General features: G+C 47.7%; 1 protein-coding gene across 2 annotated transcripts in view; it reads left to right on the forward strand.

The window, feature by feature from the left end:
- Nucleotides 1-24750, forward strand: part of FAM219A (family with sequence similarity 219 member A) — a 339450-nt gene that overhangs the window by 186781 nt on the left and 127919 nt on the right. For both annotated transcript variants that reach the window (XM_030192852.1, XM_030192853.1), the window contains exon 2: nucleotides 16220-16319. In XM_030192852.1, coding sequence (XP_030048712.1) covers nucleotides 16220-16319 — 100 coding nt within the window. The remainder of the gene's footprint in view (nucleotides 1-16219; nucleotides 16320-24750) is intronic.

Raw genomic sequence — 24750 nt, forward strand, 5'->3', positions numbered from 1 at the left:
AAGAAGAGCTTGATAAATCTATATTGTTATCAGAGAGGATTAATTTAATGTGAAAATACTGCTGGATCAGATGCCACAAGACTGAACGAATTTAAAATTGTGCTGTTTCCGTCACCCGGACTGTATTTATTTCTCCGAGGACAAGCAGGATATGACTCTGTTCCCAAGTGGATGATGTCATCTGATAGAGCCCAGAACAGAGAAATGTAACAAAGCTTTAGAGCTTTTCTAGAATGCTCTACTGAGTCTATGTGGGACTTCCCACATCAGCTTTGTCTTCCATGGCCTCCTCAGCTTCCTGTGTTTCCACAGAGTCCACTGCACATAACTTATACATCTCTGTGGGGTTTTACAGTGTAAGTAACGTTTAAACTCTTTTTCCTGCTGGGTCAGTTCAATTTAGGGTGTTCAAGCATGTTTAAAATTTGCTTATTTTTTTTTCATGGCACCAAGACTTGGAACAGTAGGTGATGTTGACCAGAAATGTTTTACCCTGAAGCCACGTGATTTGACATTGGCTGTTCTTCTTCTGATGTTCCAAAAGCGGAAGACATCATAGGCGCTGACTCAGTGGGTGCTCGAGCACCCCCAATATTGCACCCACTGGAAGTTTGTTCACCCACCGGAAGTTCGTTCCCTCCCTCCCTTCGAGTTCCAGGCCCCCTCCCTCCGAATTTTAAAAGTCATCTATTTTACCTCGTCGGGGTTAGGGTGGCAGCAGCGGTAAAAAGCATACAGGCTCGGCTCGGTGCTTAGTTGTTTTCCCTTCTCTCGCTCTCAGCTCTGGTCCCTCCCTTGCAGAAACAGGAAATGAGGGCGGGGAGAGGGGGAGGCCATGGAACTCGGAGGGAAAGGGGAGGGAAAGGAGAGAGAGAGGGGGCCTGGAACTCTGAGGGGAGTGGAGGGGAGTCGAGGGAGGGGGAGGGGACAGGGGAGGGGGGCAGGGGAGAGGGAGGGGGATGAGGGGGAGGGGCACGAGGGGGAGGGAGGAGGGGGGACGGGGAGAGGGAGGGGGACAAGGGGGAGGGGGAGGGGTGAATGCACCACCTGTAAAAAAAAAAAAATTCAGCACCCCCAATCAATTTGAAAAGTTGGCTCCTATGGAAGACATCAGTGGCTTCAAAAAGTGTGGTCGGTGTGACAGGATGTCACACTCCAAAACCCATAATTTGGGCCTGTCACAGTCACTTTCATCTAAAGTGCGGTCACTTACGCCAACCCTATGGTTGGTATAAATGCCTGTCCAGCTCATTTTCAAAAGTGATTGCCGGCCATCTTCCGACACAAATCGGGAGATGGCCGGCGATCTCCTGAAACCGGCCAAATCGGTATAATCGAAAGCCGATTTTGGCCGGCTTCAACTGCTATCCGTCGCAGAGCCGGCGAAACATCAAGGGGGTGTGTCGGTAGGGTAGTGAAAGCAGGACGGGGGTGGGATGGGGGCATGCTCATGAGATGGCCAGCTTCACCCGATAATAGGAAAAAAAAGCCAGGCTTGATGAGCATTTCGCTGGCTTTACTTGGTCCCTTTTTTTTCATGACCAAGCTTCAAAAAGGAGCCCCAACTCACCAAATGACCACAGGAGGGAATCGGGAATGACCTCCCCTTACTCCCCCAGTGGCCACCAACCCGCTCCCACCCAACAAAAAAAACAAACAAAAAACTTTTTTGCCAGCCTCAAATGTCATACCCAGCTCCCTGATAGCAGTATGCAAGTCCCTGGAGCAGTTTTTAGTGGGTGCAGTGCACTTCAGACAGGTAGACCCAGGCCCATCCCCCCTACCTGTTACACTTGTGGTGGTAAATGGGAGCCCTCCAAAACCCACTGTACCCACATGTAGGTGTCCCCCTTCGCCCCTTAGGGCTATGGTAGTGGTGTAGAGTTGTGGGGAGTGGGTTTTGTGGGGGGATTTGGAAGGCTAAACAACCAAGGGAAGGGAGCTATGCACCTGGGAGCTATTTTTTTTTTATTTTTAGAAGTGCCCCCTAGGGTGCCCGGTTGGTGTCCTGGCATATGAGCGGGGCCAGTGCACTACAAATGCTGGCTCCTCCCACGACCAAATGCCTTGGATTTGGCTGGGTTTGAGATCACCGGCATTATTTTCCATTATGGCCGAAAACCGATGCCGGCCGTCTCAAACCCGGCGAGCTCTGACATTTGGCCGGGCCACTGCTTGCTCTGGGATTGGTAGCATGGAAAGGTATTTAAAATGCTAGCATACACATGATTAATAAGAATGATATTGTAATGTAGTTGACTTCTTTACTTATCTGCCCAAAATCCAAATAGAAGTAGGCAAAATATAAATACTAATCATTTCTATAGCGCTGCTAGACTACGCAGTGCTGTACACATTATATACAGGTACCTTCTCTGTCCCTAGGGGGCTCACAATCTAAGTTTTTTTGTACTCGGGGCAATGGAGGGTTAAAGTGACTTGGTCAAGGTCACAAGGAGCTGCAGTGGGACTTGAACCCAGGTTACCAGGATCAAAGTCTACTGCGCTAACCATTAGTCTACTCTATGGAATAGTATAGAATGTGTGCGGGATATGTGTCTATGCGCTATTATATAATTGCATGCATATCTTAGATAGTGAGTAGTTTGTGTGTGGATTTACACATAGGCGGAGCCCACACTTATGTGCATAATTTATAGAATTTGTTTATTATTACATTTGTGCCCCGCGCTTTCCCACTTAAAGCAGGTTCAATGCGGCTTACATAATAATATGGATTACAGAGTATTGATAGGGAAAATATAGGTTAATAATAGCAGAATAATAAAAGAGATAGGTAGGTGAAGATGGGGAAGGGTGAAGGGAGTAGGAGAGGTATGAGCATTGGAGGAGGGGTAGAGGGGGATGGGACAGGGAAAAGTATAGGGAAATTAGGTGGGAGATATAGTCTTTGTCGTCGTCTTCTGGATATGTGTTGGGTAGAAGGGATCCTAGGATTAGATTGGTTCATTTGGGTAGGCTTGCTTGAACAGATGGGTTTTTAGTGATTTCCGGAAGGGTAGATAGTCACTAATTGATCGGATGGGTCTGGGGAGGGCATTCCAGAATTGGCTGCCTAAGAAGGAGAAGTTGGATCCGTAATAGGTTTTGTACTTGAGTCCTTTGCAATTGGGGTAATGAAGGTTGAGGTAAGTACATGAAGTTTCAGACATGTTTCTGGTGGGAAGGTCAATCAGATTGAGCATACAACTCGGAGATTCACCGTGGATAATCTTGTGGATTAATGGGGTTTTTTTTGTTACATTTGTAGCCCGCGCTTTCCCACTCATGGCAGGCTCAATGCGGCTTACAGGTACTTATTTGTACCTGGGGCAATGGAGGGTTAAGTGACTTGCCCAGAGTCACAAGGAGCTGCCTGTAGTGGGAATCGAACTCCGTTCCCCAGGACCAAAGTCCACCACCCTAACCAATAGGCCACGCCATATCTCCAGAACTTGCTGCACACAGCAATTGCATGAGCTTATACTATACATGTATATCCCACCTGTCATGCTAGTAATTTATAAAGGAAAATAGAGATCTACTTTTCTTTATAGAATAGCCTTTGGGTACTTATATCTATCCATCCATACCTGTCTATTTATATCTATCTTCCTATATCTATCAATCTATATGTATATGTGTGTATATACAGGGCCGTGCCAAGGGTCTCTGGTGCCCCCCTGCAGACTATCAGTTGGTGCCCCCCCCCCCCCCCCCCCCCCCCCGTCTCGCTTCTTCATTAGATGTTTCTCCATTGCTACCTGTCTTTCCTTTAGACTGAAAACTACAGGCCCAGCCAGACCTGACAAATGGGTCTACCACACCCTTCAATGTCAAGCATATACTAGAAAACTGTAAATTAGCTTACACAGGAAAGCAGTTTAAAAAAATAAACACAATTCCTGCTGTTTCTTAACACTGCTCTCCAGAGAAAGCACTGCCTTTATAAAGAGGCTTTTCAGTGGGACTTAGCCTATTAAAAACTATTAGCATAATTAGGAATGGCCAGCCCTTGTAACTGCAGAGACCTAAGCTTTGCTTATGCATGTTCCTGTCTTTGTTACAGTGGGGGGGGGGGGGGGGGGTCTCTTCATCTCATTCACACAGTCTGACCTCCCTAGCTCACTGGGAGCCCAGTCTCTTGGAGACTGCTATACATTGCAAAATAAGATAGCAGATGTAAATTCTCAAAGTGGACATATTCCAAACACTAAAATGAAAATAAAACGATTTTTTTCTACCTTTGTTGGCTGGTGACTTTCTTTTTCTGATCATGCTGGCCCAGTATCTGATTCTGTTGCTGGTATCTGTCCTCTTAACTCTGTTTCCAGGGCTTCCTTTCCACTGTATGTATCCCTCATTGATAAGTCTCTGACTCTAAAGTTTAGCAATTTCATATCCAAGCAGAATGTTTTATATAAAAACAAACACACAAAAAAAGCAATCAGATTTTTACTTACCAGCTATTCTACACTATACGTCAGCTAAACTTCCTCAGCCAATTAAATGGATTTTAGCTGTAGCAATGATAATTATGTACACATCATTGCAGTCATGCCCTCCTCTCAGTGTACATGCTCAAAAAACAAAAACTTTGAACCACTTACAGATAACAATTACACTATTTATTTTTTATTTCTCCCCAGTCTCACTTGCACACCTGCCTCCAAACCTGTTCTCTTTAATTTGAATGTTGTTCCAGCTCACCCTGAATGAAAGTTGTTCACACACCAAAGCCATAAATAGCTGCTGGTTATACTCTTTGAAGCAGCTTTAGCAGAGCAGTGTGTCTCAGCACTGCTGGGCTACCTTCACTTCCTGATGCGGGAAGGGCAGAGGAGAATCACAACTTCAGGTAAAAGGTTTTGCAAGTGAGTGGCGCCCTCTAGAGGTCGGCGCCCCCCTGCATTGCTTACCTCGCTTACGGCCCTGTGTATATAATGTATTTAGTTATATGAATATGCATGAGATTAGTTTACATGCACTGCCTCCATTATATGCAAACCTTTCTCATGCATATTCATTGTGGATATCTTGAAAACCTGACTGGCTAGGTGTGTCCCGAGGACTGGGTCTAAGGGTATCTGTTACATTTTCTCCTTAACTATTTCTAGAGCAGCTGCTTTCGTTTCAGAGTAATGAAATAGTTTCAAGTTTACTGTGAGGGGGGGGGGGGGGGGGGGAAAGAATAACTTCCTTTTTCTTACTACTTTTGCCACCTGATATGGGTAGACTGATTAGATTGATCCCGTCTCCAATCCTGGTGCATTTAAATCTAACTCCATTGCATTCTGAGCCTTTTCTTAGTGAATCTCAGAATGTTTCTGGCTGGTCATTTAACAAGAAAAAAAGGGTAGGACTGGGCTGGGTCTGTCTCGGATAAGAACCATTTTCCATCACATACCACAAGACATACCACCAGTGGCGTAGGAAGGGGGGTGGTGGGGCGGTCCGCCCGGGTGCACGCCGCTAGGGGGGTGTCGGCTCCGCTGGTTCCCTGCTCTCTCTGCCCTGGAACAGGTTACTTCCTGTTCCGGGGCAGAGAGAGCAGGGAACCAGCGGAGCCGACACCCCCCTAGCGGCGTGCACTCGGGGCGGAGCGGCCCTCCCAGCCGTCCCCTTTCCTACGTCAGTGGTAAGAATGCGCTCCGGGGGAGGTGCGCGCACCGAGGCGGGGGTGCGCCTTGCTGCACCCAGGGGGGGGGGTGCACAGCGGCGACCCGCCCCGGGTGTCAGCCACCCTGGCTACGGCACTGCATACCACACACCACAAGACATACCACAATGATCCATCCTAAATACCAGACAATGAAACTCTTCCAGAACCAGACAAAACTGAACTCTTTATACCTGACTGCTTCAGTCATTCTGTCGCCAGTGAACGTTAATGCACTGCCACCTTATTTCTCACGCCGGAAATGAACTGATTATCTAACTTACTCTATCATTTATGTACGTTAATGTAATACCACTTTGTATTTCTCATTCCGGAAATGGCGATCGCCATTACGGCATAATGTAAGCCACGTTGAGCCTGTAAAAAGGTGGGAAAATGTGGGATACAAATGCTACTACTACTACTACTACTATTTAGCATTTCTATAGCGCTACAAAGCGTGAGCAGCGCTGCCAAACATAGAAGAAAGACAGTCCCTGCTCAAAGAGCTTACAATCTAATAGACAAAAATAAAGCAAGCAAATCAATTAATGTGTAGAGGAAAGAGGAGAGGAGGGTAGGTGGGGCGAGTGGTTACAAGTCAAAAGCAATGTTAAAGAGGTGGGCTTTCAATCTAGATTTAAAGATGGTCAAGGATGGGGCAAGACGTAGGGGCTCTGGAAGTCTATTCCAGGCGTTGAAGGGCTCTGGATGGAGCGAATTCGATGCTTGTTAGCATTTTAACTTTTATCAGAGCAGTGGCTTGCCCTTAATGCCAGCAAAGCAGAGAACTCCTCGTGAGCAGGAGACCACATTCAGGCTGCTTATTTAGATGATTTCTTTTTCATTTATATTTGCATGTGTCACACAGTATATGCATTGACTGACTCGAGATGCAGAAGAACATTATGCAGAATGGAAGCAAAAAGTCTCAGTGTGTCTTTTGTCATCGGACCAGCGTCTCCAAGGCTGAGCTGCTTCTGTGCAGTGCAGAAGAGCGTTGGTTATTTTTCCATCATGATTCTGAGTTTTCTTTTTGTTTTGTGAAACGCTGGCATTTTGAGTTAAATAGCTCGCTAGAAGTAATGCCTTTTGTGATATATGGGAGGTATGACCTTTCAATAGTCAGATGAGAGGACTGGAGCGTGACAGAGAAGATCTTTCTCTCCCTTTACCCTTGCCAGGACCATCTCTACTGTATTGCATCGCTAATTATTATTATTATTGTTATTCTCTGAGGACAAGCAGGCTTGCTTATTCTCACAAGTGGGTAGACTCCATCCTGCGTCACCCGGGCCAGGCAACACAGGACAGCGTCTACCCACTTGTGAGAATAAGAAGCCTGCTCTCCTCGGAGAATACCTACATAAGTACATAAGTAATGCCACACTGGGAAAAGACCAAGGGTCCATCGAGCACAGCATCCTGTCCATGACAGCGGCCAATCCAGGCCAAGGGCACCTGGCAAGCTTCCCAAACATACAAACATTCTATACATGTTATTCCTGGAATTTTGGATTTTTCCAAGTCCGTTTAGTAGCGGTTTATGGACTTGTCCTTTAGGAATCCGTCCAACCCCTTTTTAAACTCTGCTAAGCTAACCGCCTTCACCACGTTCTCCGGCAACGAATTCCAGAGTTTAATTACACGTTGGGTGAAGAAAACCTTTCTCCAATTTGTTTTAAATTTACTACACTGTAGTTTCATCGCATGCCCCCTAGTCCTAGTATTTTTGGAAAGCGTGAACAGACGCTTCACATCCACCTGTTCCACTCCACTCATTATTTTATATACCTCTATCATGTCTCCCCTCAGCCGTCTCTTCTCCAAGCTGAAAAGCCCTAACCTCCTTAGTCTTTCTTCATAGGGAAGTTGTCCCATCCCCGCTATCATTTTAGTCGTCCTTCGCTGCACCTTTTCCAGTTCCAGTATATCTTTCTTGAGATGCGGCGACCAGAATTGAACACAATACTCAAGGTGCGGTCGCACCATGGAGGGATATAACGGCATTATAACATCCTCACACCTGTTTTCCATACCTTTCCTAATAATACCTAACATTCTATTCGCTTTCCGAGCCGCAGCAGCACACTGAGCAGAAGGTTTCAGTGTAAAACATTTTTTTAAATAAAGCGAAGATACTTACCTGTAACAGGAATTCTCCGAGGACAGCAGGCATCTTGTTCTCACAAGTGGGTAGACGCCGTCCCACGTTGCCGGGTGACGTGGGACTGCGTCTGCCCACTTGTGAGAATAAGAAGTCTGCTGTCCTTGGCGAATTCCTACTTCAGGTAAGTATCCGCTTTATTTTAAAAAAATGTTTTACCTTTCATATAATTCATAACTTTAAAACTCCTTTAATCATATTCTTGTTTAAATAGACATTATATATAGAGGGGTCGATATTCAGCACTACTTAACCAGTTAGGAGAGGATTCTACCTAGTTAAGTAGAACTGATACTCTGCTGCAGTTACCGGGATAGTGTGGGTGAATAACCGGGTAGACCACCGCAGCACAGTCTGGTTTGTGCCGGAATGGGCCAGGGGCAGAGTCTGAGCAGAGCCAGAATTTACCCAGCTAATGCTCATAAGTTTATGTTTATTTTTATTTAAAATTTAATGGATCACCACTCTTGGCCCAGGACCATATTGGGGCGATGTACAGGCTGTTAACCAGGTAAGTACCCGGATAAATCTAGAACAGAAAACAGTCTGTCCCAACTTTATCTGGTTGCCTATCCAGGTACTGGACTGAATATTGCAGTACTCAGATAAGTCCCAGCAGCCAGGTTGTACCCAGATGTTCAGTGCCGGTACCTGGTTAGCATCCAGCACTGAATATCCATCACCGGTTTGGGTATTGACCCAATAATGTTCTGAGGTTTTTGTCTTTGGCTCTGTTTTTCACCTGTTTCCAGGGTTGCCAGGTGGAAAAATTTTTTCCCACCCAAATGAGCCCAAATCCAGCCCAAAACCCGCCCAAACTCAAACCCCGCGTCATCACCCCCCCCCCCCGCCGTCATCAACCCCGCCCCCGCCATCATCGGCCCCGCCTCCCCCGCCATCGGCCCCGCCTCCCCGTCATCGACCCCGCCCAAAACATCACTAACCCCGTCCCCCGCGGCCGAAAAAAACACTCAAAAAACCGCCCAAAAGACACAAAACAAGCCCAAAAAACCGCAACCCGCTGCGGGCAAAAATTTCCCGCAGCGGGTTGCGGAAAACCGCCCAATTGGGCAGTAAAACCGCCCACCTGGCAACACTGCCTGTTTCTTTATGCATCCTGTTCAAGAAGAACCAACCACTAAGGGAGCTAAAGAGCTACAGCACTGGAATATTCCATCCCCAGCTTCCAACCACTACTATCAGTGTGTGGCAGCAGGCAAAGAAGCAAACAGGATGCTACGAATTATTACGAAAGTGATGGTAAATAAGATGAAACAGTGTGACAAGGAGGTGGCCGTAGCTAGAAGGTTATTAGGCTGTATAGAGAGAGGTGTGACCAGCAGAAGAAAGCGGGTGTTGATGCCCCTATATAAGTCGTTGATGAGGCCCCACCTAGAGCATTGTGTTCAGTTTTGGAGGCCGTATCTTGCGAAGGATGTAAAAAGAATTGAAGTGGTGCAAAGAAAAGCTACGAGGATGGTATGGGATTTGCATTACAAGACGTATGAGGAGAGACTTGCGGACCTGAACATGTATACCCTGGAGGAAAGGAGGAACAGGGGTGATATGATACAGACGTTCAAATATTTGAAAGGTATTAATCCGCAAACGTACCTTTTCCGGAGATGGGAAGGTGGTACAACGAGAGGGCATGAAATGAGATTGAAGGGGGGCAGACTCAAGAAGAATGTCAGGAAGTATTTTTTCACGGAGAGGGTGGTGGATGCTTGGAATGCCCTCCCATGGGAGGTGGTGGAGATGAAAACGGTAACGGAATTCAAACATGCGTGGGATAAACATAAAGGAATCCTGTTCAGAAGGAATGGATCCTCAGGAGCTTAGCCGAGATTGGGTGGCAGAGCCAGTGGTGGGAGGCGGGGCTGGTGGTTGGGAGGTGAGGATAGTGCTGGGCAGACGTCTACGGTCTGTGTCCTGAAAATGGCAGATGCAAATTAGTGAAAGATATCAGCAAAAGCTGAGATAGGTGTTTTACTTGTAGAGTTTTCAGACCTTACTAATCATTTCTATAGCGCTACTAGGCATATGCAGCGCTGTACACATTATATGCAGGTACTTTCTGTGTCCCTTGCGGGCTCACAATCTACGTTTTGGTACCTGGGGCAATGGAGGGTTAAGTGACTTACCCAAGATCACAAGGAGCTGCAGTGGGAATCAAACCCTGGTTGCCAGAATCAAAGCCCACTGCTCTAACTATTAGGCCACTCCTCCCTTCAATCAGAACCGTTCCGCAGACCTCCTTTCTTCATATTGAAGCTTCTCTCCAGCCACTGTGCTCCCTGTTTGTCTGCCCATGTGTGCTTTACACAGAATTCTGTCACTGTTTGGGTTCTAAGTCCTTCCACTTCTGTAGAAAACATGTCCCAGGGGTCCACCACTCTCTTAATGATAAAAGATTTTTCTTTCTCCCATCTCCTAGCTTTGTACGATGACTCCCCTATCCGTTAAGTTCCTCATTTAGGTTGTTTTAAAAATCAAATATTGGATGCCTGTTAAATGGATTTCCTTCTTGCATTCATGTCGTTGGAAACAAGGCAAAAAAGCTTTTTTGGAATCATCGCAAAACATGATGAGCCAGATCCATAGTACTTGGCGCCCTCAGACACAGGACAAGACCATGTGACCAATCTACTGTGTATCCTCTTTCTCCTGGAAGTGATTCTTCCACCGTTGTCAGGCATTTTCCGCAGTTTGGCTCATTTTGCTGTCATGTTAATTAGAGAAGGAAGGAATACAGAAATGAATTCCCCCGGGGGAGATAGCACAGACCGTTTTGTTTCTTCAGCCGAAAGCAAACAGAAAGTTAAAAAACAAAGCACAGATGGTGACATTCAGAGGCCAATGTAGAAAGCCAAATGATAGAGCCAGCCACGTCTGATGGCTGAGTGCAGCTTCTACCGCAAGATTGATAAGAAAATGTTCCGCAGCAATGCAATAAGCTACTGGATATGTGCATAAAGGTTCTGCAGTAAAGGTGGCTTCACTGCGCACATGTCCGAAGGATACATGACAGACCTCATCGACCTACCAATCAGAAACACAACCGGATCAACACGAACATATCTAAACCTCCACTACCCAAGCTGAAAGGACTCAAATACAAATCAACTTATGCATCCAGCTTTTCTACTACTACTACTACTTAACATTTCTAAAGCGCTACTAGGGTTACGCAGCGCTGTACAATTTAACATGGAAGGACAGTCCGTGTTCAAGGAGCTTACAATCTAAAAGACAAGTGTAGAGTCAATCTGATAGGGCATACTATATTTCTCGAAAGGTTAGGTGCCGAAAGCAGCATTGAAGAGGTGAGTTTTAAGCAGAGATTTGAAGATGGGTAGGGAGGGGGCTTGGCGTAGGGGTTGAGGAAGATTGTTCCAGGCATAGGGTGAGGCAAGGCAGAATGAGCGGAGCCTGGAGTTGGCAGTGGTGGAGAAGGGTACTGAAAGGAGGGATTTGTCCTGTGAGCAGAGGTTACGGGCGGGAACATAGGGGGAGATGAGGGTAGAGAGGTAGTGAGGAGCCGCAGACCGGGTGCATTTGTAGGTAAGGAGGAGAAGCTTGAATTGTAACTTACGCATCCAGCTTTTCCTACATAAGCACACAATTATGGAGGAGTGGCCTAGTGGTTAGGGTGGTGGACTTTGGTCCTGGGGAACTGAGGAACTGAGTTCGATTCCCGGCACAGGCAGCTCCTTGTGACTCTGGGCAAGTCACTTAACCCTCCATTGCCCCATGTAAGCCGCATTGAGCCTGTCATGAGTGGGAAAGCGCGGGGTACAAATGTAAAAAAAAAAAAGCCGTGAAAACAACGTACGACCACCTAAACTTCCGGAAATCACTAAAAACTTACCTGTTCAAAAAGGCATACCCTACCGACCCTACTTAAACACCGGAACCCAGCAACACGATGAATCCAAAGAACGTAATGGACATAACGTAACTTGTCCTCTGTATGATGCCCTAACATGTTTGTTCCACACGAACCCTATTCTACCATAAAATCACTGTGTAACTGTTTATACCGGAATTGGCGAACGCCTGTACGGTACTATTGTAAGCCACATGGAGCCTGCAAATAGGTGGGAAAATGTGGGATACAAGTGTAAGAAACAAAAACAAAAAGTACCAGGGGCCCTCAAAAAAAGGTAAAAAAAAACCTGTAATCATGTGCTTGGATAAAACAATCCTTAAATGGGCCCGACACGGTCCGTGTTTCAGCGCGCAGCGCCTGCGTCAGGGGTCTTCGCATCAGATCAGACAAAAAAAAATCCATATGAGCGAACTCCTTTGATCGCGTAATCAATGAAAGCTGAAAAGGATACAGATGTAACAATTAAATAAATAAACAAAATTGCTTACATTCACGCGCGCACATGGTCCTGCACATAGGCGTAGACTGGGGGGACCAAAACGACGACGAGGCGCCACCGCGCCATTAGTTAAAAAAAAAAACACATGCAGGCACGCGCTCCTCTCCATCCGCTTGGCTTCCCTGCCCTCTCTGTCTGCTCCCGCCTTCCTCTGACGTCAGAGGAAGGCGGGACGCAGACAGAGAGGGCAGGGAAGCCAAGCGGAGGGAGAGGAGCGTGTCCGTCTACCCCTCTCTCTTCCTCCCTCCCTCCGGCGCAGGCAGCAGTCTTTTTCAGCGTTCCTGGCAGCGGTAGCGATGTACACGCTGCCTTCGGCTCTGCCCCAAAGCCTTCTCTTCAAGTTCCTGTTCCCGCATAGGTGGGAACAGGAACTTGAAGAGAAGGCTTCCGGGGCAGACCGAAGGCAGCGTGTACATCGCTACCGCTGCCAGGAACGCTGAAAAAGCTGAAGACTGTTGCCTGCGCCAGAGGGAGGGAGGGAGGAAGAGAGGGGGTAAACGGAGTCACGATCTTGGACCTCGCGGGGGGGGGGGGCAGTAGAAGGAAGATGGATGGAACTGGGAGGGGTGGGGAGCAGAGGGAAGGAACAGAAGATGGATGGGACTGGGAGGGGTGGGGAGCAGAGGGATGGACCAGGAGATGGATGGGATTGGGAGAGGTCAGGCACAGCAGAGGGAAGGAGCAGAAGATGGACGGGACGGAGGGATGGTGAGCAGAGGGAAGGAACAGAAGATGGATGGGACTGGGAGGGGTGGGGAGCAGAGGGATGGACCAGGAGATGGATGGGATTGGGAGAGGTCAGGCACAGCAGAGGGAAGGAGCAGAAGATGGATGGGTGTGGAAGGCACGTATTGGCACTTTTGCAGTTAGCATGGGACCACTCACCACCTCCTAAATAGAATGTGCTTGGTGCTTCTATGTTAACTCCAAGCAAATAGCTGCAGATATAACATGGCTGTAGTAACGGCAAATGCTGGGGCACCCCCAATAGTCACTGCGTGAAAATTGCAGCTGCTGCGTGATAAAGTCCCACGTTAAGCTGCAGCGATGGCAAATTTTTCTGCAGTTTAGTAACACGGCCGTTAAGTTCTTTTCTCAGCGCGTACTTAGACTCTGGAACTCATTGCCGGAGAAGGTAGTGACGGCAGCTGGCCTTGCTGAGTTTTTTTTTTTTTTTACTCATCTTTATTGAACGTTTTCAACTACACATATCTGCTCTTTGCTTACATCTTAATCAACCATTAACTGGATACGGCAGGGCCGTAGCCTACAAGTATACAAACATAATATCCGCATTTTCCCCCCTCCGTGACCCTCCCCTCCACCCTCCCAGCCCTCCCTTCCCTGAACCCCCCCTCCCCTCATAAGTTCAAAATTCTACTTCGGGCAGTTGGGGTGAGTGTGTTCCAAAAATGTGCCCGCGTGGCACAAAAGGCATCACCCTGCTTAGAAGCTAAGTCCTTTATGCCCCTTTTTTCCAAGGAGCACATCTGAATCATTGCTGTGCGCCATTGTGCCGTTGTAGGGTATTCCTCGCTTCTCCACAGCTGTAAAATTGTCCTTTTTCCCATGAGCACCACACGTTGTAAAAACGCTCTCATTTTCGAAGGCTGACAAATCGATCAAACAACTGTCCCGGGTCTGTCTTCCAGCCCGTATGCCAGCTTGTAGACACCTGTAGTCCCACCTCTTTCCAGAATTTCTGTACCCCCGGGCACATCCAGAACATGTGTCCCAGGTGCGCGCCCAGTTGCCTTGCATTTGGGGCAGATTCTGTTAGCATTGCCCTCCAAGCTCTGCATGGCGATATATACAGTCTCAGTATGAATTTAATCTGTGTCTCTTGCCATACCACATTCTCTGTAACAGATATTAGTTGTCTTTTCACTTGATCCTCTTGAAGGTTGATTCCTACCTCTGCGTTCCATTGCTTCACCACTTTTGAAAAACCAAAGTCCTGTGTAGACTCTCTGAGGTGGGAATGAAAATATCTTGGCCTTGCTGAGTTTAAAGGGGGTCTGGACAGATTCCTGGAGGAAAAGTCCATTGATCGTTATTAAATTTTGGGTTTTTTGCCAGGTTCTTGGGGCCTGGATTGGCCGCTGTCGGAGACGGAGTGCTGGGCTTGATAGACCTTGGGTCTTTTCCCAGCGTGGCGGTGCTTATGTACTTAAGTACCTTGGGCTGAAAAGAAGTGCTCTGCTTGTAACTTTTTTTCCCCTGCCCTAAATCCACTCCAACTGCCAGTCACCTTTTTAGGCTGCTAAATTTAAGGGCCTAATGAAACCCGGCATGTAAATATTAGCTACTCGGGGGCTGATGCGGGGACCTTGGGTTAGGAAGCTTTGCGCTAAGCATCAGCACATGGCTGTTACTCAAGAGTAACGTAAAACGTTGCTTCTCAATGCAGTAACCCAATAATATGCAAATATGCCTGTGGGAGAACACACCCGACGCATGAGCATGTGAGTCTTTTCTAGCGGCAGCTATATTTTCGCACACAACGCGTTTCATGCAGGAATGCTGTTCTGGGCGAAAAATATTTTGTGATACCAATATTTACACACAGAATAACATTCCAGCAGATGTATGCACAACTCTGGGTGCTGATACCATTTTTTTTGTGCCTGCTGCTCTCATCACAACGCACCTCCCTCTCAGTACTGTCTTTTTCCTTTTTTACTCATGTTTTTTCTGGAACCCAGAAAAAAAAGTTTCAGGTTTTCTGTGCTCGCAGTAAAACACAGGCATGAAATCTCACTAATGCTGACCACAGAAGAACAAACTAATCTTTTTACATCTCCTCAGACCTTCCTTTGAAGCCTGTTTTTGAGCTCAGCCTTTTGTTCTCTGTGTCTGCACTGACTAGCTCATAATTTTATTAGCATAGATTTAAATGTGCTGTGTGTTGGTGTCTGTGTAAAGCTTTCTGCACTGTTAGCTCATGCGCAAAACTTATTTTTTTTTTTCATCATGTGCTCACAAAATTGTGTCCTAAAGCTGGAGTGGAGGAGTAGCCTAGCGGTTAGTGCAGCGGACTTTGATCCTGGGGAACTGGGCTCAATTCCCACTGCAGCTCCTTGTGACTCTGGGCAAGTCACTTAACCCTCCATTGCCCCTGGTACAAAATAAGTACCTGAATATATGTAAACTGCTTTGAATGTAATTGCAAAAACCTCAGAAAGGCGGTATATCAAGTCCCAGTTCCCTTTCCCTATTTGAGATTCTAGATGGAATGTTGCTACTATTGAGATTCTGTTGCTACTATTTGAGATTCTACATGGAATGTTGCTATTCCACTAGCAACATTCCATGTAGAAGCCTGCCCTTGCAGATCAGCAACGCAGTATGTGCAGGACGTCAGACTCACAGAAAGAGAAGCCTGCACGGCTGCATAGCTGATCTTCAAGGACAGGCTTCTACATGGAATGTTGCTACTGGAGGAGTAGCCTAGTGGTTAGTGCAGCGGACTTTGATCCTGGGAAACTGAGTTCAATTCCCACTGCAGCTCCTTGTGACTGTGGGCAAGTCACTTAACTCTCCATTGTCCCAGGTACAAAATAAGTACCTGTATATATGTAAACTGCTTTGAATGTAGTTGCAAAATACCACAGGAAGGCAGTATATCAAGTCCCATTTCCCTTTCCCTTTCCGTAACTGGTGCACAAAGTCTCCTGTTCTTTTATTGCATTGGCTCCTCAGCCCTAATAAATTTTCGAAGAGGCCAGTTAGGAGCTTTGCTTTCAAAGACAGGAGCCTAAACCCTTTTGAATGTCTGCTTCATAATTAAGTGGTTTCTTTCAGCTTTTCTTGAGGGGAAGCTCTTACACAATCCTGAAACCAGTAACTGCTGTTATGCTGCCCTTCCCATAGATGGCGCCATTCCTTTGGGTTTGGAATCTACTTGTTTGAAATGCACAATGTAAATTCAACTGGAACTTAGAACTGGAACAAGCAGGCTCTTAGTCTTACCAGTTTTCTCTCTTGTTTATTATTTAACAGGATCCCACAGCTGCATCCATCTCTGACGGAGACTGCGACGCAAGGGAGGGCGAGACTGTAGCCATGAATTACAAACCGTCTCCACTTCAAGTGAAATTAGGTGAGTCTCCTGAAATATAGAGCCTGTGGAACCTAGCTAGCGAAGGAGACAACTTCATGTGCTGATAATTAAAGCCTGCAGCTGCTGCCTCGGTGGACTGACCTGGTGAGATCAGTGTGTGTAGTATCTAAGTGATTTACAGGTGAGACCGTTCCTGGTGGCACTGCTCACAGGCTGTAAAATATATGGTTCTGTTCTACCTACTACTACTACTATTTAGCATTTCTATAGTGCTACAAGGCGTACGCAGCGCTGCACAAACATAGAAGAAAGACAGTCCCTGCTCAAAGAGCTATGTAATAAAAGTGAGCCAAGTATAGGACAATCAAGCCATTGTGACATCACTGATGAGGTTGGCTCTTATTGGTGGCCTGAGGCATTATGACATCACAATATCACCTCTGATTACAAGAGACTACTACTACTACTATTTAGCATTTCTATAGCGCTACAAGGCGTACGCAGCGCTGCACAAACATAAAAGAAAGACAGTCCCTGCTCAAAGAGCTTACAATCTAATAGACAAAAAAAAAATAAAGTAAGCAAATCAAATCAATTAATGTGAACGGGAAGGAAGAGAGGAGGGTAGGTGGAGGCGAGTGGTTACGAGTCAAAAGCAATGTTAAAGAGGTGGGCTTTCAGTCTAGATTTAAAGGTGGCCAAGGATGGGGCAAGACGTAGGGGCTCAGGAAGTTTATTCCAGGCGTAGGGTGCAGCGAGACAGAAGGCGCGAAGTCTGGAGTTGGCAGTAGTGGAGAAGGGAACAGATAAGAAGGATTTATCCATGGAGCGGAGTGCACGGGAAGGGGTGTAGGGAAGGACGAGTGTGGAGAGATACTGGGGAGCAGCAGAGTGAGTACATTTATAGGTTAGTAGAAGAAGTTTCAACAGGATGCGAAAACGGATAGGGAGCCAGTGAAGCGACTTGAGGAGAGGGGTAGTATGAGTAAAGCGACCCTGGCGGAAGACAAGACGAGCAGCAGAGTTTTGAACCGATTGGAGAGGGGAGAGGTGACTAAGTGGGAGGCCAGCAAGAAGCAGACTGCAGTAGTCTAAACGAGAGGTGACAAGGGTGTGGATGAGGGTTTTGGTAAGTGCTCGGAAAGAAAGGGGCAGATTTTACGGATGTTGTAAAGAAAGAAACGACAGGTCTTGGCGGTCTGCTGGATATGAGCAGAGAAGGAGAGAGAAGAGTCAAAGATGATCCCAAGGTTTCAAGCATTTAAGGAAACTTGTACGGCTAGGGGAAATGGTGCTTGGCAGTGGCATTCCTAGGGCGGCTGACACCCGGGGCGGATCGCCGATGCGCCCCCCCCCCTGCGAAATGACACCTTCTCCCCCCTCCCTGGCGAAACGAGACCCCCCCTCCCCCACACCGGGTGCATTTTTACCTGCCTGGGGGGGGGGGGGGTGCTGCGCACCTGTCGGCGTTGCTCGTTCCATGCTCCCTCTGCCCCGGAACAGGAAGTAACCTGTTCCGGGGCAGAGGGAACACGGAACGAGCGGTGCCGACAGGCGCGTGGCACCCCCCCAGCGGCATGCACCCAGGGCGGACCGCACCCACCGACCCCCCTAGGAACGCCACTGGTGCTTGGGCCTCTAAAATACATGATTTTCCATGATAAATATCACCAATTTTTCATGATCTTCCTTCAGCCAAAATTACTGTTGAGGCGGCTTACCTGCTCTTTGTAGGGTCTTCAGCAGGGTTCAGGGAAGAATGCAAAGCATTGTGGGTGAAAAGGAGGTTCTAATGAACTGAGCTCACTGACGGGCCAATGATCAGAAGCAAACGCAGGCGCTAGAGGCTGTTAGCGCCATATTAGGGCCTGCGTTTGCTACCAGCCCCCGATCAGCCCCTCCCCTGGACCCCTCTCCAGCTTTCCTGAGATGTCCCTTATATGGTGTGAAGCCCCGGCCAGCATATCCCAGGATAGACTGGGCAGGGCTGGGCGCTGCCATTTTGCAGGCCAATGGAAGAGGAGGGAAGCCACCTCCCTCCTCCAACTTAAGGTAGGGGGTGGGGCGAAATGTGAATTCATGTTGGTTTGATTTTGATGGGTCTCCTGCCTTGAATTTTTTTATACATAAAATACTACAGTACTAACTGTAGGAAGAGAAAAGGGAAAATCTAAATAAAGATGAATGACTTGATATTCTGATAAAGTTTGGACATTTATACAGCTGGCTTAATGACGATTACATGTTCTCCCTATAGTCAAAGGCTAAGGACCCTGTTTACTAAGGCGCGCTAAAAATTAGCACGCGTGCCAGAAACGCTAGTGCGCCTATAGCGCAGCTTAGTAACTAGAAGCGTAGCCAGACTCAGTGTTTTGGATGGGCCCAGAGGTAAATTAGATGGGCCCTTTACCATTCGCACGTGCTGCCACCCTCCACACCATACCACAAATATCTTCCCAGAGATGTTTTTTAAGATTTTTTTTTCACCTACCCCACATCTCCCTCTCCTCCGCGGCATTCTGACATCTGCGCTCCTGTCTCTGAACCCCGGCCCTACCTGGTGTACCTTACAGGCGTCCTCGGCATCTGCAATGATTCATTCTCACTGCTTGCACCGGACCCACAGGCTTCCATCTCCCATGTCCTGCCCTCGCTGACATCATTTCCTATTTCCTGTCTGGCAGAATGCGGCAAATGGGAAGCCTGCGGGGCTGGCGCAAGCAACAAGAATGAATTGCTGCAGGTGCCGAGGATGCCTGTGTTGACACTGGGGAGGGGTGGGGTTCAGAGACAGGAGCGCAGATGCCGGGATGCCACAGAGAAGAGGGGGGAAGAGAGAAGTGTGGCGCTGCCGCTGGGTGGGCCTGTGCCCGCCCAGGCCCACCCATAGCTACACCACTGTTAGTAGTATGGTCCTAAATCCCTGATGGCGAACCTATGACACGCGTGTCAGCACTGACACGCGTAGCCATTTTCGATGACACGTGGCGCCGCCGCAGTGTGGTCCGCCCTCCCTCCTCGCTCCCGGAAACTAACCTTAAAGCCTCCTTTCACGTCGCAGCAGCAGGGCAGGCCACTCCTTCCTTCCGTGTCCTGCCCTCGCCTGACGTAACGTCCGCGAGGGCGGAGCACAGAATGAAGGAGGAGAGGTCTGCCCTGCTGCTGCGACGTGAAAGGAGGCTTTAAGGTTAGTTCCGGGCCCGGTAGCGGGTGGAGGGGGGCCCTGGCGACCTCGGGTGGGCAGCGATCTCGGGTAGGGGGGGGGCCCGGGGGCGGTCCTAGTAGCAGTGATTTTTCTCAAAGTGACACACCACCCGAGTTATGCTCGGTTTTTTGGCGAATTTTGACACACCAAGCTCAAAAGGTTGCCCATCACTGTCCTAAGTTATTGACTGAGGGTTGAATTATGTGATTCTGATGGATCCAGTAATATTATAATGTAATTTGGGAATCTGACCTACAATGATGCGGAGCAAGGTTTTTGATATGTTGTGATATTTTCTTTCTCCTCCTGATTGAAGAATTGATTGTGTGCTTTGGATTGAACTTCTCTACAAGCTGGCATCTAATGTTGGCACCACATACACACATGGAGTACTAGTACTCACTTACGTCATTGGCACCAATAATTGGCGTTTATGTATATAAGTGGTAGGCACCATTCTATCAATAGAATGGGGGAGGGCGGAAATCAGGGCCTAGCCAGACTTCGGCGGGAGGGGGTCCAGAGCCTGAGGTGAGGGGCACATTTTAGCCCTCCCCCCACCATTTTTGGCCCCTCCCATCGCCAACCCTTTCGACCCCCTCTTCCCGCTGCTACGAACCCTCCCCTGCCGCCGCCGCCGTTGGGTACCTTTGCTGGACCCCCGCTAGCCGTAGTCCTCTTCTCCGGTGCGGCCGCATTGCTGATCTGCAAGGGCAGGCTTCTGTTTCTGTGAGTCTGACACCCTGCGGCAGCGTGAGGGGGAGGTCAAAGGGTTTGGTGGGGGGGGGGGGGCAGGGCCAAATCTACGGGGGCCCATGCGGCCTCACGTAGTTATGACCCTGGTGGAAATAGATCTCCATTACTGAATAGAAAGATAGGTAAAAGACAGATCAGAGGAGAGGGAGGTAAGTCTAAACTGGTTCATTTCATTCATTTAAGTATTTATATACTGCTTAGACCTGAGCGGTTTACAGTTTCATTTTACAGGTACTGGGTCTGTCCCTAGTAGGCTAAATAGTATATTATACTACTGTTGTACATGAGGCAACCGAGGGTTAGGTGACTTGCCCAGGGTCACACAGCTGCAAAGGGAAATGAACCTGCTTCCCCAAGTTCTCAACCCACTGCCAACCATCAGGCGGCAGCAGGATTTGAACCCGGTTCCCTAGGTTCACAGCCTGCTACACTAACCATTAGGCCACTCCTCCACTCCTAGTTGATAGGCTTAGTGTCAGGACAGTGCCTAGGATAGTATGAAGGCATCCTCAAACAGCTGGGTTTTAAGATCTGCCTTGAATTTAATCAGGGAGGTCTGTGACCTCAGGAAAAGGGGTAATGCATTCCATAGGGAGGGACCTGTAAGAGATGTGCCACTCAGTCTTCTGTACATCGTTAAATAAGGAATGGGCAAACTGTTGTATTGCTCCTCATTTTTTTTTTTTATAAAGCTTGAAATAAAAAAAAAATTAAGGAAGAATTCTATACCTCTGCTAATTAAAGCAACAGAGCAGAGGGTCAACAGGCAGACAGCAAGAACTGCGAGAGAACTACATTATTAGAACAGAGCTCTCAGAATCATAATAGTGGGCTTCCCTTAGGGAGTGTTTTTTGCTTTTGCATCCTTATTATTTTAGCTCTCATTACGTACAACGACAGCCGTTTTTTATGGTCTGGCAGTCTGTGGCATCTGCTGCTTTTACTGTGGGTTGCTGATGGGTTTAGCTGAGGACCGGGGAGCTGCATTGGTCTACTACAACCATCCACAAGATGAACATGGAACTGCCACAGCCTAGAACACCAGGAAGGATGGTACTGGCAAAGAAAGATGTGTCAAAATGATTCCGTGGGCTGAGAGTATGCCTTACGTTAGCAAAACGTCAGCAGTTTATGTGCATCACTGGTCAGTAACGGATAATATGACAATCTGACAGCTTTTAGCGACCTATGAGAAAACAAAAATCTCAGTTGTGTTTCCAATCAATGAGTGTCTACACCAATAAAATACGGTTTGCAGGTAGGAAAGGGCTGCTAGTAATCCTTCCAACCACCAAATGATCTCCTATCTGGGCTATGTTTATAAAGATTTGTAATACAAGAAAAATGGGGCAAGACTTTGATATGTTGCAGTTCTTTAAATCTGTTTATCTTGCCGAGTTTACGTGGAGGGGCATTTTCGAAAGAAACGTCTAAATCAGAATTTCAACGTTTTACAAAGACGTCCAAATTCCGAGCAGGGAAGAAGGTCATTTTCGAAAAAGATGGACGTCTAGCTTTTGTGTTCAAAAATACTATGGATGTCCTGTGATTTGGACATCTTTGGTTTTTGGCCATTTTTGGAAAAAAAAAAAAAAAAGCCCAAGTGTAAAACGTCCGAACTCAAGCCATTGGGACGTAGGAGGAGCCAGCATTTTTAGTAGACTGGTCCCCCTGACATCCCAGGACAGCAGTAGGGCACCTTAGGGGGCGCTGCAGTGGACTTCATAAAAGGCTCCCAGGTACACATCTGACCATTGCTCCCTTACCGTGTGTGCTGAGCCCCCAAAAACCCATTACCCCCAAATGTACACCACTACCATGGCCCTTACGGGTGAAGGGGCACCTATATGTGGGTGCATTGGGTTTCTGGTGAATTTTGGAGGGCTTACAGTTTCCTCCACAAGTGTAACAGGTAGGGGGAGGTAGGAGCCTGGGTCCACCTGTCTGAAGTGCACTGCACCTACTACTAAACTACTCCAGGGACCTGCATGCTGCTGTAATGGACCTGAGTATGACATCTGAGGCTGGCACAGAGGCTGGCAAGTAATGTTTTTCATCATAATTTTTGGGGTGGGAGGGGGGTTAGTGACCACTGAGGGAGTTAAGGGGAGGTCATCCCTGATTCCCTCCAGTGGTCATCTGGTCATTTGGGGCACCTTTTTGTGCCTTATTCATAAGAAAAACAGGTCTCGCTCAAAACATCTTAAGTTTTAGTCCTGGACGCTTTTGCTTTGTTCCATTATGGCTGAAAGACATCCAAGTCTTAGGAACGCCCGGATAAGGGCAAATCCACTCTCAGCACTTGCATTCCTAAGTGGCAAAAGATAGGACTGAACAAAAGGCTGTCTTATCTGGCCACTTAGCTATGATGGTACAGGCACTGAATTTGGCCCATGTCCACATAAACACCAGCTCCTCCCCGACTCCATCTCCAGACCACCCTGGCACTGCCTGAAGTTGGATTGTGCAGTCTGAGACAATTTAGAATGGCACTACCTGAATAAGTACTGCTGAATAACGATGGACAGCCCAGTCAGCATGGTTTAAGTGGGCAGGAGCCTCTGCTTCCTGCTTAACCCGTGTGGAATATTGACCTCCTCTGTAGCATATTTGTAGTTAACAAAAAAACAAAGCAACACTGGGCCTTCAAGACTGGGACAACTGAAGTTCTTTATTGATAAATGACCCGACACGGGCCGTGTTTCGACGTTAATCAATGCCTGCCTCGGGTCAAGGAATAATTCTGTAATACGCAAGTAGTATAGATTCAATGCCCCAAAATGTGTAGTAATGGTTATAAATCACCGCACTTGCGGAGGTTGAGGTCTGTGAAGACCATTCTCATTTGCACAAAAGCGCATATTTGTAGTTGAAAGGAAGCTCTGGATTGAGAGGCCTAGATTGAAAGTTAAAGGGATATTATAGAAATGGTGGCAGCAGGGCCGGTCTTAGCAACTGCGGGGTCCTGTGCAGACCAGTTCGCACACCGTGCCGCCTTCGCAGAAACCAGAAACGGGAAATTGCATCAGTGCACGCTGAGAGAGAAGGGGAAGGCTTATAGGCTACAGGCGAGCCTGCTTTTTCGCTACGACTTTTTAAACGCAGGGCGGCTGGAAGGAAAGCGGCTGAGCGACGATATGGCAGGGAGCGACAGGAAGCGCCGAGGGGCCCCTGGAGGCGCGAGGCCCTGTGCGACCACTCCTCTCGCCCCTGCCTAAGACCGGCCCTGGGTGGTGGGTACATGTCATGGCCTCCCGGCAGAGGCGGTGTTGATGGGGACTGTCTGAATTCCAGAAAGCATGGGACAAGCAGAGAGGATCTCTAGGAGAGGAAGGGCTATCATTTTCTCTGTTTCTCTGAATCTTAGTTGGGCAGTCGGAACGAGCAAGTTTCACCTTCATCTACTGTCATAGTAACATAGTAACATAGTAGATGACGGCAGAAAAAGACCTGCACGGTCCATCTAGTCTGCCCACGATAAACTCATATGTGTATACCTTACCTTGATTTGTACCTGCCTTTTTCATGGCACAGACCATATAAGTCTGTCAGCAGTATTTCCCGCCTCCCAACCACCAGTCCCGCCTCCCATCACCGGCTCCGGCACAGACCCCGTATAAGTCTGCCCTCCCCTATCCTAGCCTCTCAACCACCAACCCCTCTTCCCCCCCGCCACCCAATTTCAGCTAAGCTTCTGAGGATCCATTCCTTCTGCACAGGATTCCTTTATGCATATCCCACGCATGTTTGAACTCCGTTACCGTTTTCATCTCCACCACCTCCCGCGGGAGGGCATTCCAAGCGTTCACCACCCTCTCCGTGAAAAAATACTTCCTGACATCTTTCCTGAGTCTGCCCCCCTTCAATCTCATTTCATGTCCTCTCGTTCTACCGCCTTCCCATCTCCGGAAAACATTTGTTTGCGGATTAATACCTTTCAAATATTTGAACGTCTGTATCATATCACCCCTGTTCCTCCTTTCCTCCAGAGTATACATGTTCAGGTCAGCAAGTCTCTCTTCATACGTCTTGGAACGTAAATCCCATACCATCCTCGTAGCTTTTCTTTGCACCGCTTCCATTTTTTTAACATCCTTCGCAAGATACGGCCTCCAAAACTGAACACAATACTCCAGGTGGGGCCTCACCAACGTCTTATACAGGGGCATTAAAACCTCCTTTCTTCTGCTGGTCACACCTCTCTCTATACAGCCTAGTAACCTTCTAGCTACAGTCACTGCCTTGTCGCACTGTTTCATCGCCTTCAGGTCCTCAGATACTATCACCCCAAGACCCCTCTCCCCGTCCGTGTCTATCAGGCTCTCCCCACCTAACACATACTGTCATCTACTGTCTTGCTACAGTTCAGTACAAAAATACAAAAACCCTCGAATAAACCTCTGGTAATATAGAATCGAGTAAAATACTGAACCAGGGTCCCTGTCAGCAATGGGTACTAATGAGAGAGCAGATATAATTAAATAATAGTGAATCTAAAACAATAATTAA

This window comes from Microcaecilia unicolor, chromosome 2 (genome assembly GCF_901765095.1).
Source record: "Microcaecilia unicolor chromosome 2, aMicUni1.1, whole genome shotgun sequence".
In the NCBI taxonomy this organism is placed as follows: Eukaryota; Metazoa; Chordata; class Amphibia; order Gymnophiona; family Siphonopidae; genus Microcaecilia; species Microcaecilia unicolor.